Raw genomic sequence first — 14,881 nt, 5'->3', positions numbered from 1 at the left:
ACTGCAGTATCCCAGCACTTAGAGCTTAGGAAGTGCTTTTTAAAATATCGGTTAAATGAATATCGGTTAGTGAATGAATGTATGAGCAAACCTCAGTCCCATGACGCGGGCTGAAACCCAGCCAGTCACACTACCTGTTTCTCGGTCAACCCCTCTGCGGAGGGATTTTTTCATCAGTTTACCTGAGAAAGTTGAGCCTGGTCTCAGGTGTAAGGTTGGCTTGTCGATTTGGCCAATTAAAGAAGGTCTCACATATCTTAGTAACCTTCCCCGAGCAGAGAGGCTTGCGGCCCTCGGCTCTGTAGGTCCCCTGGCTGCTGGCGGCCGCTGGGTTTGGCACATGGGTTGGTAATAAGTCGGAAGTATTTTTCCATTTTGCAGAAAAGAGTCAGTAATTCGCCCCCCACCGTGCGAGGTTGGAGAGCCCACCAGAGGAGTCCGGACCACCACCTTGAGATCATTGACAGCCAGTGCCCACCCAGCCTTCCCAAGCCTCAGGGAGACTGGTCCTCTAGCATTTTCGGCAGGGACAGCCGGCGAGCTCTGCCTTCACTCAGGAGCGGGAACAGCGCAGGGCAGGTGCCCCTGCTGATAGCCTCCCAGGGAGTGGGCCTGGTCCTACCCACCTTGCAGACAGACAAACTGAGGCCTTGAGCGGTCAGGAAGACCTCCCCGGCTTTGCCTCTAACTTGCAGAGAAAGCGTGCAAGCTCTTCCCGGGACTCCCAGATGGCCCTCAGTAAATTGTGAGTTGGTGCTGACAGGATCACCCCTTCCTTACAGGTGAGTAAACTGAGGCACAAGCAGTTTAGATATGCACCCATGCGGGGTGCAGAACCGTGGGTCAGACCCAGCAGTCCATGCACTTGACTGCTATGAGGCTCACGGGTTGATCATGGTCTTCCTGGAGCCGGCCTCATGGGACCTCAGGGAGCAAATGGGTGATGGAGGCGGCCAGGGCTGTAAGCTGCAAGGGGCCGTGCAAACGTGGAGTGCCCAGAAGACAGGAGAGAGGGGTCCTGGGGGGGCAGGAAGAGAGATTTGGATTAGACAGGGCTCTTCAAAGAAACAGAACCAATAAGATATAGAGAAAGAGACTGACACACACACGCACACACACGTGCGCACACGCAGACACTGAACCCCTGGTGGCTTCCCTTGACCTGTGGACAGAGTCCAAACCTCTTTCTCTGGCCGACAAGGCCTTTCTCCACCTCTCCCTCTCTTCAACCCCCAGACCCAGCCCTGACGCCCTCTATTCCTCCAATACCCATGAGGCCCCATCAAGCTCACCCACTTCCACTCATCACAAAAAGCCTTCTTCCTCCTGTCCTACCCATGAGGTCCATTCGCCCAGCCCCCGGATCTTTGCACATGCTGTTCCCATCGCCTGGGCTCTATGGTGCCCATTATCTATGCCAAAGCTTCCTTCTCCCAGCAGCGGCTTATAACGTCACCTCCACGGGGACCGGTCCCTGACACTTAGTACAAAAGTGGCTGAATCATGACTATGTGTAAAATCACATGTTTAATATCCGTCTTCCCTGAATGTCTTGGTTTCTCCAGCAAGAAGGCTGCTTGGCCCTCATGGAGTCCCCAGGCTGTGAGCAGGGCACTTAGTAGGCCTGCACAGCATTTAAAAGGATATATGAATGTCCATCATGATGCAAACGTGTTTCCAGTTGGGTACAGTGAGCGTTCTTTCTCATCCCTGACCATATGTTGTTTGCCTAGATGACTAAGGCTCACGCTCAGAAATGTCCCCATCATTGCACAACCCCCGATCACACGCCAGCCGCGTGGCAGCAGCCTGCCCGGAGACCTCTCACCCCCACGGGACTCCGCATCGCCCCCTCCCCTTCCTCACCCAGAGCCTCCAGCCCCACATTCCGGACCCCAGCTGCTGAAGACCCAGGTCTCATGCCAGCTTCCGTCTTTGCTTTCTAAGGGGACAACCCAACCGCAAGTTCAGACCCAAGACCCAGCTCAGCCGCCTATTCTCTGTGTCACTGGGGCAGGTGACTTAACTTGGGTCTATACAGCAAGAAGCTGGATCAGAGGATGGCCACGGGCCCTCAGCCCTGACTGCGACCCACAGCCGTCTGTCTCCTTCTGCATCTTGGCACGAACGCCCCTTCTCACTGCCAAGACTTCTTCTGCCTGGGGGCAGAATCCGCTGCTCACCTTTCCGCCCCAAGGAACTCTTAAGCCACCAGATCGTGCCACCCCAGCCACACCAGCCCGGGGGTGAGCCTGGGACCGTACACAGAAAACAGGGCTTCCCTCCGTCTTTCCCTGCCTGCAATGGCAGAAAACGGAGTCAGCTTTCCTCAGTGGGCCCTACACATTCACACACACACAACGCTTACACACTCACACGCCTACATACTCCCCCACGCTCACACATACACACTCACACCGCAACACACGTACACCGGCACGCTCGTGCTCACACACGCCCACATCACGTTTCCTTTGCTTCAGGAGGGGCTTTTTGGTTATAAGCCACAGAAACCGATTCTGGCATACGTAAGGAGGAGAGAGGCTGAGGACAAGGATACGGATGAGGAAAAGCCAGAGACATTGGGAAAGTTCCCAGAACGACAGGAGCCAGAAGGCCAAGTCTTGCGAAGGACGGGGCACGGCCAGGGGAGACACCAGCACCAGGGACTAGCAAAGGGTCCCTTTAGAGTTCTGCAAGCAGGACAAATCAGCCCACCACCACTGCCTGATTTTTGTGACCAAATTATACCCTGCATGTGAAAGATGACATTCACTCACGATATACGGAAATCAAACCCTCACGCTGTACGCCTCGAACCTATACGGTGACGCCTATCAGTTATTTCTCAATAAAGCCGGGGGAGATTGTATTCATAGTATGGTCAACATGGTGTCAGGAATATGATGTAAACCGACCTCCCGTGCACCCACCAGCCAGGTTAAGAAACAGAACATTGCCAACGGGTCAGAAGCCCTCCCGTGCGTCCTTCTGCACCAAAGCACCCTGACCACGCTCCGTCCTCACATTCATCCTCTCGAAGGTCAAGTTCCTGGAGAAGATCTTCTGATCCACCCAACTCAGCCACATGCCTACCGCTTGACTGACAGTCCCCACTGCATGCAATGGGGACCAAGGGGGCCTCCGATAGGGAATCAGAGGGGCTGTTCTTGGAAGATGTGGGCTGAGTGCTGGGCGGACACAGCAAGACAGCTGCAAAGCTCCAAAGCTGCTTCCTTCTCCTGTGTCCTTTCGGTTTTGACTCCCTTTTCCTTGCACCTCTTCTCTAGCTTGGGCCTGTGTCTGCGGGGTTGACCCAGAACCATATCTGAGGGACAGACAGGCCTTTGCTGGTCTTGAAGCTGGAAGGGCTATGAGTCCAGGGATGGGTCAGCCTCTAGAATCTGGGAAAGGCAAGGGAATTAATATGGTGATCCAGATGGCTGGGAGCCCAGGAGAGGGAGGGTATTGAGGCACGGAGGTGAGCCCAGCTCCCCCCACCATGGCTCGGCGCATGCGGTCACCTCCCAAGTAAATGCCCTGCACAGAAGCCTTTGGCTGTGTCTCCACTCTGGAAGGAGTTTCTTCCAGCACGTGCCCAGATCTGCAGTCATACACCAGGTATCCCAGGCTACGGGTCAGCAGGGGATCGAGAGCCCGCAAGGTGCTTAGACACTGGACCTGGGGTCTGAGCGCTGAGCACACCCCCGTCTCTTAGTTCATGAGCTAGAGCAAGTTACTGCTTCTCTCTGAGCCTCAGCACCACTACAGGTAAAAGGAGACACCTACTTCACAGGTGTGTTTTGAATATTAAATTAAGTAATAATTATAAAAAGCCTTCAGCCTAGTTCTGTCCACCGGCAGGTGCTGATAACAGCTTATGATCATTTCTTATTATTGGTGAGGGTGGGAAGGTGAACACTTCCCGACCGGCTTGAGGGTTCTTTTCAGGATGTGTCCCCTGCCTGCACCTTCAAGGGGGTCCTGGTCCAGGTGGAAACTTCCAGAGCAGATGGCCAAAGTCCCAGAGCTGTGCATGAGCTCCCACGACCTCGTCTGGCAGAAGATGACAGGCCTCAAGCTGTCCTGATGTTGCCCTCTCGAGTAAAGGAGCATGTAATTAAATGAACAGAAATTAAGGAAGTGTGGGAGCCCCAGAGTGACCCCGGAGAGGGGGGCGGGGAAGGGAGCACAGCGACTACACAGGGCACGGAGCTGCCTCTGGTCATTGAGCCAGCGTGCTGCACCCCCGACCCCGACCCCCGAACAACAGGTGTGGGAAGGCGGGTCCAGTTCCGGGAGCTGCCCGTGATCATGTGTCCATGGAACGTTTAATCCCCGACTGGGGATAATAGTAAGTGACAGGAGCGTGCCAGGCCCTATGCGTGCAGCACCCCTGAGGTCCTTACACAAGCCATCCTCTCGGGACTGTTTCCAGCTGCATTTGACAGATAAGGAAGCTCCACTAGGGCCTGGCTTGAGATTCACAGCAGAGCCAGACTGCGGACCGGGCAGCCCACGGCCACCACCGCGCAGGGTGCCTACCAGTGCCTGAGTTCCAGAATGTACGACAAAGCAAAGTTGTTCACATAGCCTGAGGCTGGTTGATGGGTAAAGATTCCCTCTTGAAAACATTAGTTCATCCATCTGCCCACCACACTGGAGCTGCCAATATGTAAAGAGCCTCCAGGGGTAAAGATCACAGCTGAGCTGTGGGAGACCCATTGGCCTGGTAGAGAGGGGACAGAAGGCAGTGAGGGACAAAGCGTACGGGGAGGGACAGGAGGCAATGACTCAGGGGAGGCTGAACAGGCAGCAGGAGTAGCCAAATAAGTCATATGAAAAGAAGGGGAGTTATAGGCAAAAAGAGAAATACTGGTTTTGATCAAAGTGGCACTTGGCCATCCATGGGTCTCCTCTTTCTCCCAAACCCCTTTAAAATGTTAGTAGAGGTGTTACCAAAAAAGATATTACTCTACAAGTTCATAAACCCGGCAGAGGCTGCCATAGCAGCTGAGTTCGGAGATATTTAGTTGGCAGAAAGCAGAAGAAAGATCTGGCCAAATGGAGGTGGTTCCCATCTAACGGCTTGAACCAAGAAAAACACACCACTTGCTCAGACACCACAGGGGCTCAGTCCTGAGGCACCAGGTGCCTTGGAAGGAAGATGTTGACTATAGGACTGCAAGGGGTGGGAGTAGAGACTGGAAGAAAGTTTCTCTGCAAAATATCTGGGGTGCCAGTCTCCTGTCTGACGCCAGCATCACCTTCTCCTTCCTTCCATTGCCACCTCCAGCCCCAGACATGAGTTTTATCCTTTGGAAAAATCAAAGAAGAGAGGGTAGAGATGAGGCATGAAGTTGAACAGCATAGGATTCAGTGAAAATCTGCCCATTGAGCCCTGGCACCCACAGATCCCTCCCTGCCCTGTCCCCAGAAGGCCAATGGCCGGGCTCTGGCCTCCTCAGGCCGGGGACCGAGGGCTCTGCTCTGGGAAGCTGAGTGTATTCAAAGGAAACTCTGTAGCACTGACCTTGAAGTTTCCCCAGCAGCAGTCCTGGCTTGCTGGGGATTCTTTCTCCATGAGGCGCACCTGTCACTGAGGCCAGGAAGTATGCAGAACCTAGGACCAGCTCACTCCTCAGGATAAAAAGACAGCCAGGGGAACTGGCTGTTGGAGGAAACCTGCTCACCCAAAAGCAAAGAGGAAAAGAGACCAAGGATCAGCAGGGCAAAAAATTAGAAGAGACAGTGCAGACATTTTTTAAATTATAATTAATATTCTCACAAAAATAAAATATTGCACTCACTGCACAAGAACAGGGTGCTATAAGAGGGAATAAGAATACACAGAACTCTTATACATTAAAAATACCACGACTAAGATTGGAAGAAAAATCTCTGCCAAGTACATACGTATCTGATAAAAGACTTGCATCCTGAGTATATAAAGAGTTATCAAAATCCAACAATAAAGAAACCTACAATCCAATTAAAAAGCAGACAAAGATTTGAAAGGACACTTCACCAAAAAGATTATACGATGGCAAATAAGGAGATGAAAGGGTGCTCAATATCATTAGTCACTGTGAAACGCAAATTAAACCACAAGGAGGCACCACTACACACTTACCAGATCGGCTAAAATTATGGGGCACCTGGGGGCTCAGTCGGTTAGGCATCTGACTCTTGAATTCAGCTCAGGTGGTGATCTCAGGGTCATGAGATCGAGCCCCATGTCAGGCTCTGCATTGGGCATGAAGTCTGCTTGAGATTCTCTCTCCTTCACCCTCTGCCCCTGCCCCCACCCACCCCACCCCTACCCTGTGCACATGCTCTCTCTCTCTCTTTCTCAAAATATAAATAAATAAAGATTGGCTAAAATTAAGAAGACTGACCTTACCAAGTGCCAGTGTAACTACGAGCTAACTGCGACAGCCATACATTGCGGGTGGAAAAGTAAATGATTCATGCAGTTTGGAAAACTGTTAAGCAATTCCCAAAAATGTTGAACATACACTTACCGTTTCACCCAGCCATTCCCCTCCTAGCTATTTACCCAAGAGAACAGGAACTCTATGTCCTAAAAAGCCTTGCACGTGAATATTCACAGCAGCTGATTATTTTTATTTATTTATTTTTTTATTTATTTATTTTTTTATTATTTATAATGATTTTTTATTATATTATGTCAGTCACCATACAGTACATCCCCGGTTTCCGATGTAAGGCTCGATGATTCATTAGTTTGTATAACACCCAGTGCGCCATGCAATACGTGCCCTTCTTACTACCCATCACCAGTCTATCCCATTCCCCCACCCCCCTCCCCTCTGTGGCCCTCAGTTTGTTTCTCAGAGTCCATAGTCTCTCATGCTTCATTCCCCCTTCTGATTACCCCCCTTTCTTTATCCCTTTCTTCCCCTACTGATCATCCTAGTTCTTATGCTCCATAGATGAGAGAAATCATATGATAATTATCTTTCTCTGCTTGACTTATTTCACTTAGCATTATCTCCTCCAGTACGGCAGCTGATTCTTAATAGCCCCAACCAGAAACAGCCCAGATATCCATCAACAGATGAATGGAAAAGCAAAGTCTAGTATATTCATCTACACAACAGTAGAACGTGATGGGCAATTGGCAGGCCCAACGGCATAGGTGAATTTTGAAATAATCATGTTGAGTCAAAGAAGCCAGACAAAGAGGGCACCCTGCATGCTTACATCCTTATAAATCTCGAAGTAATATAAACGAATCCATGGGACAGAAGGTGGGGGTGGCAGGGCTGCAAGGGAGGGATCCCCAAGGGGCTCCATGGTGGGACGTATGTGTTCGTATTTTGATTGTGGGGATGGCTTCGTGGCGTATACGTCCGTAAAAACCTGCCGAACTGCACACTTGCAATAGGCACGGCTTATTATGTGTCCATTATATGAACCAACAGAGCCGGTTCAAATATGATAACTAATCCTCGAAAGAAGCGTTCAAAAATAATATCAAAGGAAGTTCCCAAAAGAAGGGAAACAATAATAATGAGTAAGAAAAATTCTAAGAGTTAGAGGTTCCGTACAGGTGGTTCCAAACTAAGCCATTAGAAGTTGCAGAAAAAGAAAACAGAAGCAAAGCAGAGGGAGAGACTTGTCGAAGAAATGATAAAGGTGCCCTTATTTGGAGAAGAGGGTCTCTGCAGATGTGATGAAGACAACAAGAATCTGGATTGTCCGTGTGGACCCTCGATACCATCCCAAGTGTCCTCATGAGAGGGAGACGGGGGAGAGCAGGCGCTCACAGAGGAGAAGGCAGGTGACAGGCGGGGGAGAGGGGGGAAGGTGGCCAGAAACCAAGGAGCACCAAGGAACACTGGCCACTAGAGCTACTGGGAAGCGTGCAGCCCGGCTGACACCTGCATCTCGGACCCGTGCCCCCCAGAACTGAGAAGAACACCCTTCTGCTGTCATAAGCATGTCATAAGTCATTTGTCACAGCAGCCCTAGGAAACCAATATACTTACTCGTGGCGGGACACGTGGCTCCCCAGTCACAGCACAGCACAGCACACGTGGGCACAACAACATGAAAACTAATGCACCCAAACTGTTGATATGATCACATTGGGGGGCGGAGGGAGGGGAAGCAAGAGGAACATCTATGTGTGTGATGACACACCAAGATGCGGGGACAGGTGGGGGGCCGCGTCCGGGGAGGCTCAGAAGCCTGGCAAGGCCAGATGCAGATTGGCCAGGCTGTGGGATGTCCGCAGAGGAGGGCTGTGAGCGCCTTTATTCTTGTGGGTCTCCCCTGCATCTCTGAGTGCCCCTGCTGAGTATGGGAGTTCCCCACCCCTGAGTCTTGGAGGACTGCCGATGCGTTCCCAGCCTCTCTTGCAAGTTGGGATGCAGATACTCGACCAGGATTTCCCATCAGACGTTCCCACGTGGGCCTTTGAATCCAAAGCTAGTGAGCACTGGGAAGCCGTCCGGGAAAGGTGGTGGCAGCAGCGTCCAGCTCCCTGGTGCACCAGGGACAGCGAGGCGTCCAGCCCCAGTCTGGGCGCAGCAGCAGCGGTGAGACCCCCGCCCAGTGGGGCAGCAGCAGTGTCCGCACATAAGTGGCCCCAAGGGGGCTTCGGGGCATCACGCAGCTGGCTGCATGGCCCCCTGCCCCCGACCCCCGGGGACTTGAGCGTCTGGTCACGGCCTTGGGTGCACAGACTTGCCCCGGGTTCTACTGTCTGTCTCTAAGTGCTGTGTGCGCAGGGGGCCAGGGAGAGAACTCATCTGTCCAGTCGATCAGCAAGTACCAATTACACGTCCGCCTGCGCCAGGCACCACGGCTTCCTCGGTCATTTGACATCACCCTCTCCGGCTTCCATCTGATTGCTAAAATGTCCTCTTTCCTCAAAAAAAAAAAAACCTTGGAATCAAAAAAGTGACCCGCGGGGAAGGAAAAAGGTCACCTCCTTACTTTCTGAATCACTCCGGTCTGGGAAGGGAACTCAGCTCAGTGCCCGGAAGGGCGGCCAGCCACCACCCACACGGTCTCTGCCTCGTAGGGGGGCCCCCTCGCTTATTTCTGGCGACAGGGAACTCAGGATCCTGCTTGCAGCTCGACACCCTCAGGGTTCCTGACGGGGTGGCATTTAGGAAGGCGGGGCTTATTTATGGGGCAGGAACAACAGGACATGCTCGCTGTCACCATGACACCGAGGCTTTCCTCCCTCAGCCCCAGAGCACCCCTCTCCCACGTCTCCAGGCTGCTTCTGTGACCCACCGAGAAACACAGGGACCCACTAGGGACCCACTGCCCCCGCCGGTGGGGCTGGAAAAAGAAAAGCCCAGCTGAAAGTACCCCAGTTTCCCCACTAGGCGCAGGGTGGGTGGGGGCCTCCGGCTCTGAGGTACCCCTCCCCGCCCCAGGCTCCCTCAGAGACCCTCCCAGGCTCCAGGCTCCCGCTGTGCCCCCCCCAGGGCCCCGTGTAAGCGCTGTCCCCTTGCCCCACCTCCTGCCGCCCCAAGCGGCCTTTCTCAGAGCGCACACAGTGTGGCTCTGTGGGGACTGGGCCGCCCTACACATTCTTCAGCTCCCACTCTCCCTTCTGTTGATGATTCCAGTGTCACTCACCTCACAGAGCTGTGACAAGGCAGCCAGGTGAGGAAATGGAGGGGAGGGTCCTCTCCTGCCTCTGAAGTGCTTGGGGAGGGAGCTGCTCATCTCTCCACCATGAGAAATCAGGTACCAGCCTTCCCAGTTCCTGTGAGCCCTGGATGGGCACAAGAGAACAAATCTGGCCCTGGGGGGTGTTTGAGGGACAGATGGATGGATGGACAGATGGACGGATGTGTGAGAATTCTGAGGAGGCCACAAGCCATCGTGAAAAAGGTGCAGTTGGGAATCAGAAAGCACCGGGTTCACGGCCGTCTGCGGCCTTCCTTGAGCGGTTATTGAGCACCTAGTGTGTGCCTGCCTGTGGACTGGAGGATACTGTGGATACGGCCCTTGCCCTCATGGAGCTATGAGTTCAGGGGGACACACAGGCGAACAAGCTCACAGCACTGCACAGGGCGGCTGTCCCACAGAAGAGCACCCAGGGGACACAGGAGAACAGGCGGGGGGGGGGTGTAGGGGGACACCTTCTTAGCCAGGATGGCAGAGAAGTTTCCGTGGGAAGGAGCCACTGAGGCTGGGCCTTGGAACTCAGGAGAAGAGGGCTTGGCAGGGAGCCAGAGGGAAGAACATTCCCCGGGGAGGGACCTGCAGTGCCAGTGTCCTGAGTGAGCAGGAAAGCGCTGGCTGGACCACCGGGCCTGGGGCTGGGCTTTATTTTAGAAGAAGCCTCAGGAGGGTGATTTACCTTCTTACAAATCCCTCTGGACAGAACACAGAGCACTAGTTGCCAGAGAGTAAGGGAGGCATGAGAACAAAGGGGCCCGTGCTTAGCCCTTGCACTGTGCTGGGGGGCCATGGGGTGCCGGCTACAGGAGTTTGCATTTGCCAAAACCTACAGACCCAGACACCACCAAGAGTAAACTTTACTATATGCACATTTCTTTTTTTTTTTTTTAAGTTTTTTAATTACAAAACGATCCCTCTGGCAGCTGGAGGAGGAAGGGTGGGGGTGGGGGGGCATGGGAGACTAGCTGGGGCCCCTGCAGGGATCTTGGTAAGGGTAGCTGGGTCATGTACCTGAACTCACATTGTTGACCTTGGGGAGCCCCAGGTTCCTCTTTGAGGACATGATGCTATGATTTCCACCTGCAGGCTGACCCTGTGGGCGGGGGTGACACCTGTAACCTGCCTGGTGGGGCCTGGCCAGAGCGATGTGCTCAGCACTTAGGAGCCTGGCTGATTATGCTTTGCCAGAGGGTGGCTGCGACTGACCTCAGCGTGGCGGGACGGGAGCTCTCCAGCCCCGTAGCTGCCGGGACTGGGAGGGGCCAGGGGCTGCGTTCAGAAAACAGACCTGAAAGTAAACCCGAGGGGAATTACTCAAGGGTGAAGGGCACCTGGATGCAGGCCCCGGCTTGTGGCTCCAGCCACCCTGCGCAGAGGAATGTGGCCCAGAATGTTATGTACTTCTGTGTTTCTCTCCCAGGGAGGCCGGGGCACTGGTGTTGGGGTGGAGGGCAGACAGGTCCCAGGGACAGCCTGGCTTGTGGGGCGACCCTCAGGGAAGAGGAGACTCTGGATCGGCGCCCCGCATCGTGCAGGCCAGAGCACCAGGGTCAGGAGGCCTGATTCCTGCTCCAACTCAGCCTCTCTCAGAGCTGGGCGACTCTGGGCCAAATACTCAACCTCTCTGCTTCATTATAAGACGCCAATGAGGGGCGCCTGGGGGGCTCAGTCGGTTAAGCATCTGCCTTCGGCTCAGGTTATGATTTCAGGGTCCTGGGATGGAGCCCCACCTTGGGCTCCCTGCTCAGCAGGGAGTCTGCTTCTCCCTCTCCCTCTGCCTACTGCTCCCCCTGCTTGTGTTCCCTGTCTCTGTCAAATAAATAAATAAATAAATAAATAAATAAATAAATAAATAAAATCTTAAAAAAAAAAAGACTCCGAGGAGGAGCACGTGGGCCTGCACCTCAGTGAACTGAAGATATTCTAGCCGACACTGGGGGTGAAGGCGGTATGGATGCTGGGGCTGAAGGGTTGGCCCCTGAGTCAGCAGAAACTCGTCTAAGCCCCAGGTCGAAGTGCCCCTCGCTCCCCAGCAGCATCGGAGGCCGAGCGCATGGACCCGAGTGCGGAGCACGTGGGAAGGACACCGCGGGGACAGGTGAAGTGGAAAACAGTCCCGCGGGTGCTCAAGAAGGTAAAATAGGGCTACCGCATGACCCAGCAATTCCACTCCCGGCATGTGCCCCAAAGAACTGAAAACAGAAACTCGGATCCTTTTACACAGATGTTCATGGCTGCGTGGCTCACAACAGTTAAAAGGGAGAAACAGCCCAAGTGTCCGTCAACAGTGAACGGATGGACAAAGGGGGGCTGTAAATAGGCTGGAAGCACAGACCCCGCCCCGTGGGGGAGCCTCCCACACATCAGGCGGAGCGAATGTTCACAGACCGTGCGATTCGATTGGTAGGAAATACCCAGAATAAGTAAATCCCAAAATACGAAGCAGGTGGCTGGCTACGGGGGCTGGGGAGTGGGGCAATGCGGAGTGACTGCCATGGGGTGCGGGGTTTCCTTTGAGGGAAATGGAAATGTTTCAGAACCAGACAGAGGAGATGGTACCACGTGGTGAATCTGCTCCATGACAATGAGCTCTTAAATGGTTAATTTCTGTTGTGTTTTTTGTAAAGGCAGGGAAGGGAGAGTGCCTGTGGTCCATACTGCAGGAAGAGGGGACTAATCCAGTGAGGGGCAGGGCTCCCCAGTCCCTATTAGGCTGCCAGCAGCCCCCGTGGCCCACGTGACATCCTGGTTTACCATGAGGAGCCTGGGACCCTGCCCAAGCTAGAGCAGCCGTGATGGTGTGGGGCTGGAGGTCAGGTCTGCACCCCTTAGGGACCCCTGCCTCCGCCTGCTGCTCAGCCAACGCGCCGCATACCCCCCGCCGCATACCCCCCTTTCACCGGAGCCTCACGCCCACCAGGCGGGAGTATCGCCCCTGCGGTACCAGGGGGAGCGGATGCACAGAGCAGTTAGAATCTAAAATCGTGGGCATGAGCCACCCCAGCGACAAGGGACGGGGTTCAGGAGCCCCTGAGGGACGACAGGTTTGGGGTACTTGGAGAGCACAGACAAAGTGAGGGGCTGCAGAGCCCCGAGCTCGAGCTCGGTGGGCAGGGGGCTTCTGGAGCAGGTGCACGGTGCCGGCTAGAGAGTGAGGGGAAGGCAGCCCAGGTGAGGGAGGGTCAGCTAGGAGAGCGCAGAGTGACCGCCAGCTGGGGTCCACGGGGGCTGCAGACCTAGACGGTGAAGGGGCCCCTGGTAGACACATGGGACACGAGTTCCCCTCCAGGACTGGTTGCCCTCCCTACGGAGTCTCCCCTGAACAGGGGGCCCACAGCGCCACCTCTGGCGGCCAAGGGGATGGAACCCAAATTTGGGATTTGGGAGGGCAAATGGGGGTGGGGAGGGTCATTCGATGTCCCTCCAGCTCCCCCTCCCTGCACATCCCCAAACATCTTAGCCAATCACCCAGCCTTCCCCATCCCCGCCCCCTCAAGTCCTTGGAGGAGAAGCCTCAGCCACCTCCACTGTTCACCGGACTCCCCCTCCTGGGGACCCTGGCTCAGCGGTCAGTCCCGAGAGAAGAGGGTCCCAGGGATGCCAGGAACCAGCCTCCCCTCCTCGCCCTGAGGATTTCCCAGCCCCAGCCGCAGGAAGTGAGTAACCACCTCTCAAGACCTACTGGCGACAGCCCCAGGGCCAAGGACAGAGTTAGGAAGTGTGGCTAGGCTGACGGGCAGACCAAGGGCTCCTTTCCACCGAGCCTGGGGTGCTCAACAGCCTGCCAGGCCCAAGGGGAGCACGCCCCACCACCCACCTCGAAGAACAGCAAGGAGATGGACGGAGGGACTGAGGAGGGACGGGCCTCCCCACTGCTGTCTCCCCCACCCTAGAGCACCACTCCCAGCCCACCTCGGAGGTCTGCATACCAGGAATAGCAGGGATCTCACTCACTCCGGGAATCTGGAATCCGGGAGGGTTAGGTGTTGTGGGAAAGGCCAGTCAAATAGAAACAGTGGGGAAAACTCCCATATCCCGAAGTTAAACAAAAACAGATGAGCTTGTGTTTTGCAGTGTTGCCCAGTCTGATAAGAAGAAAGCACATAGGCACATACAAGCTATGAAACAATGAATGATGTCATTTTGGTGATTCCACCAACGACTCAAACACAGTGATATTCGCATTTAAAATTGGCATTGAGCAATATGAAGATAAATGGTAAAATGCCTGCTAATAATTTACATTTTTAACCTTGCTTTCCTTAGAACGACATTAAATAGCCAACAGTGTTATCATCAGGCAGTCGGCAGCCACAGGGCCGGAGCTGGGACTGTGCTCAAGGTCAAGGCCTCTAGCAGGGCCGTCCGTGTAAGGGACTCTGGGAGTGGGGACCAGAGGCGGGACGGAGGGCTGGGATGTGCTCTGTGGGGTTCACAGGTGTGGCTGTCAGAGCCAACCAGTCAAAATTACAGGTTTTGCATGTGTTTTGCTATGCACCAAAGTCAGAGCTTACCTTTCAGTTCTGCCTGCCTGTTTTCCAGGACTGGTCTGTCTGGGGGGGGGGGCGGGGGCTGGGCGGTGTGACGGATCAGCCCTTCCCTCAGTGGCTGCCGATCACAGAGAACAGGGGTTGGCTTTCTGGTCAGGACGGTGGCGTTCTGTACAAAAGCACAGCCCACTCCTGGGGGCCAGTGACAAGGGCCTGCCTAGGTAGGGGGGTAAGGGGTGGGAGTGACAACTCTGGCCTCACACACAGATGTTGGAGAGAACATTCCAGAACACAGGGGTGGAGGGGCAGACATTTATAAACAAGCATAGGTACATACATGTCTACAGCTTGCTTTTGTGCTGTTTTCTCTGCACACAGGTGCGCTGGCTGGAGCTGGGAGTCCTGGCAGGCCTGAGTCCCTCTAAGGGCCCCAACCAAGCAGACCCAATGGGGAGGAGTATAACAAGTCAGTGGCCGCAGTCATTTTGCAGGAAGGGTTTAGTCAAATTGCCTCATAGAAAAATGAAGGACAGAAAACACGCGAACACAGATAAAAATTAGAGAGAGTTGTTCCTGAGTCCACCTGAAGCTCCTTTTGAAATGGTTCCCCACCCAGCTTCTGCCCCTAAGCAGGGGACGAGCCTCAGTGGCAGACTGCTTCCAGGCAAGGGTGTGTTGGATACATTCACTTCTGTCGAACAATGCACAGCCTAGTT

At 54.3% G+C, this 14,881-nt stretch overlaps 1 protein-coding gene across 1 annotated transcript; it reads right to left on the bottom strand.

The window, feature by feature from the left end:
- Positions 1-2,915: 2,915 nt before the first annotated feature.
- On the bottom strand, positions 2,916-4,885 carry LOC121105179. The gene is made up of 2 exons (XM_040641268.1): positions 3,972-4,885; positions 2,916-3,404 (listed from the first exon to the last, which is right to left on the bottom strand). Exons 1-2 carry the CDS (start codon positions 4,723-4,725, stop codon positions 3,391-3,393), a joined length of 768 nt encoding a protein of 255 aa, XP_040497202.1. The 5' UTR covers positions 4,726-4,885; the 3' UTR covers positions 2,916-3,390.
- Between the last annotated feature and the right edge of the window lie 9,996 nt (positions 4,886-14,881).

Source organism: Ursus maritimus, unplaced genomic scaffold, assembly GCF_017311325.1.
Source record: "Ursus maritimus isolate PB19 unplaced genomic scaffold, ASM1731132v1 scaffold_25, whole genome shotgun sequence".
Classification (NCBI taxonomy): domain Eukaryota; kingdom Metazoa; phylum Chordata; class Mammalia; order Carnivora; family Ursidae; genus Ursus; species Ursus maritimus.
This window is presented reverse-complemented; position numbering and strand designations above follow the sequence as displayed.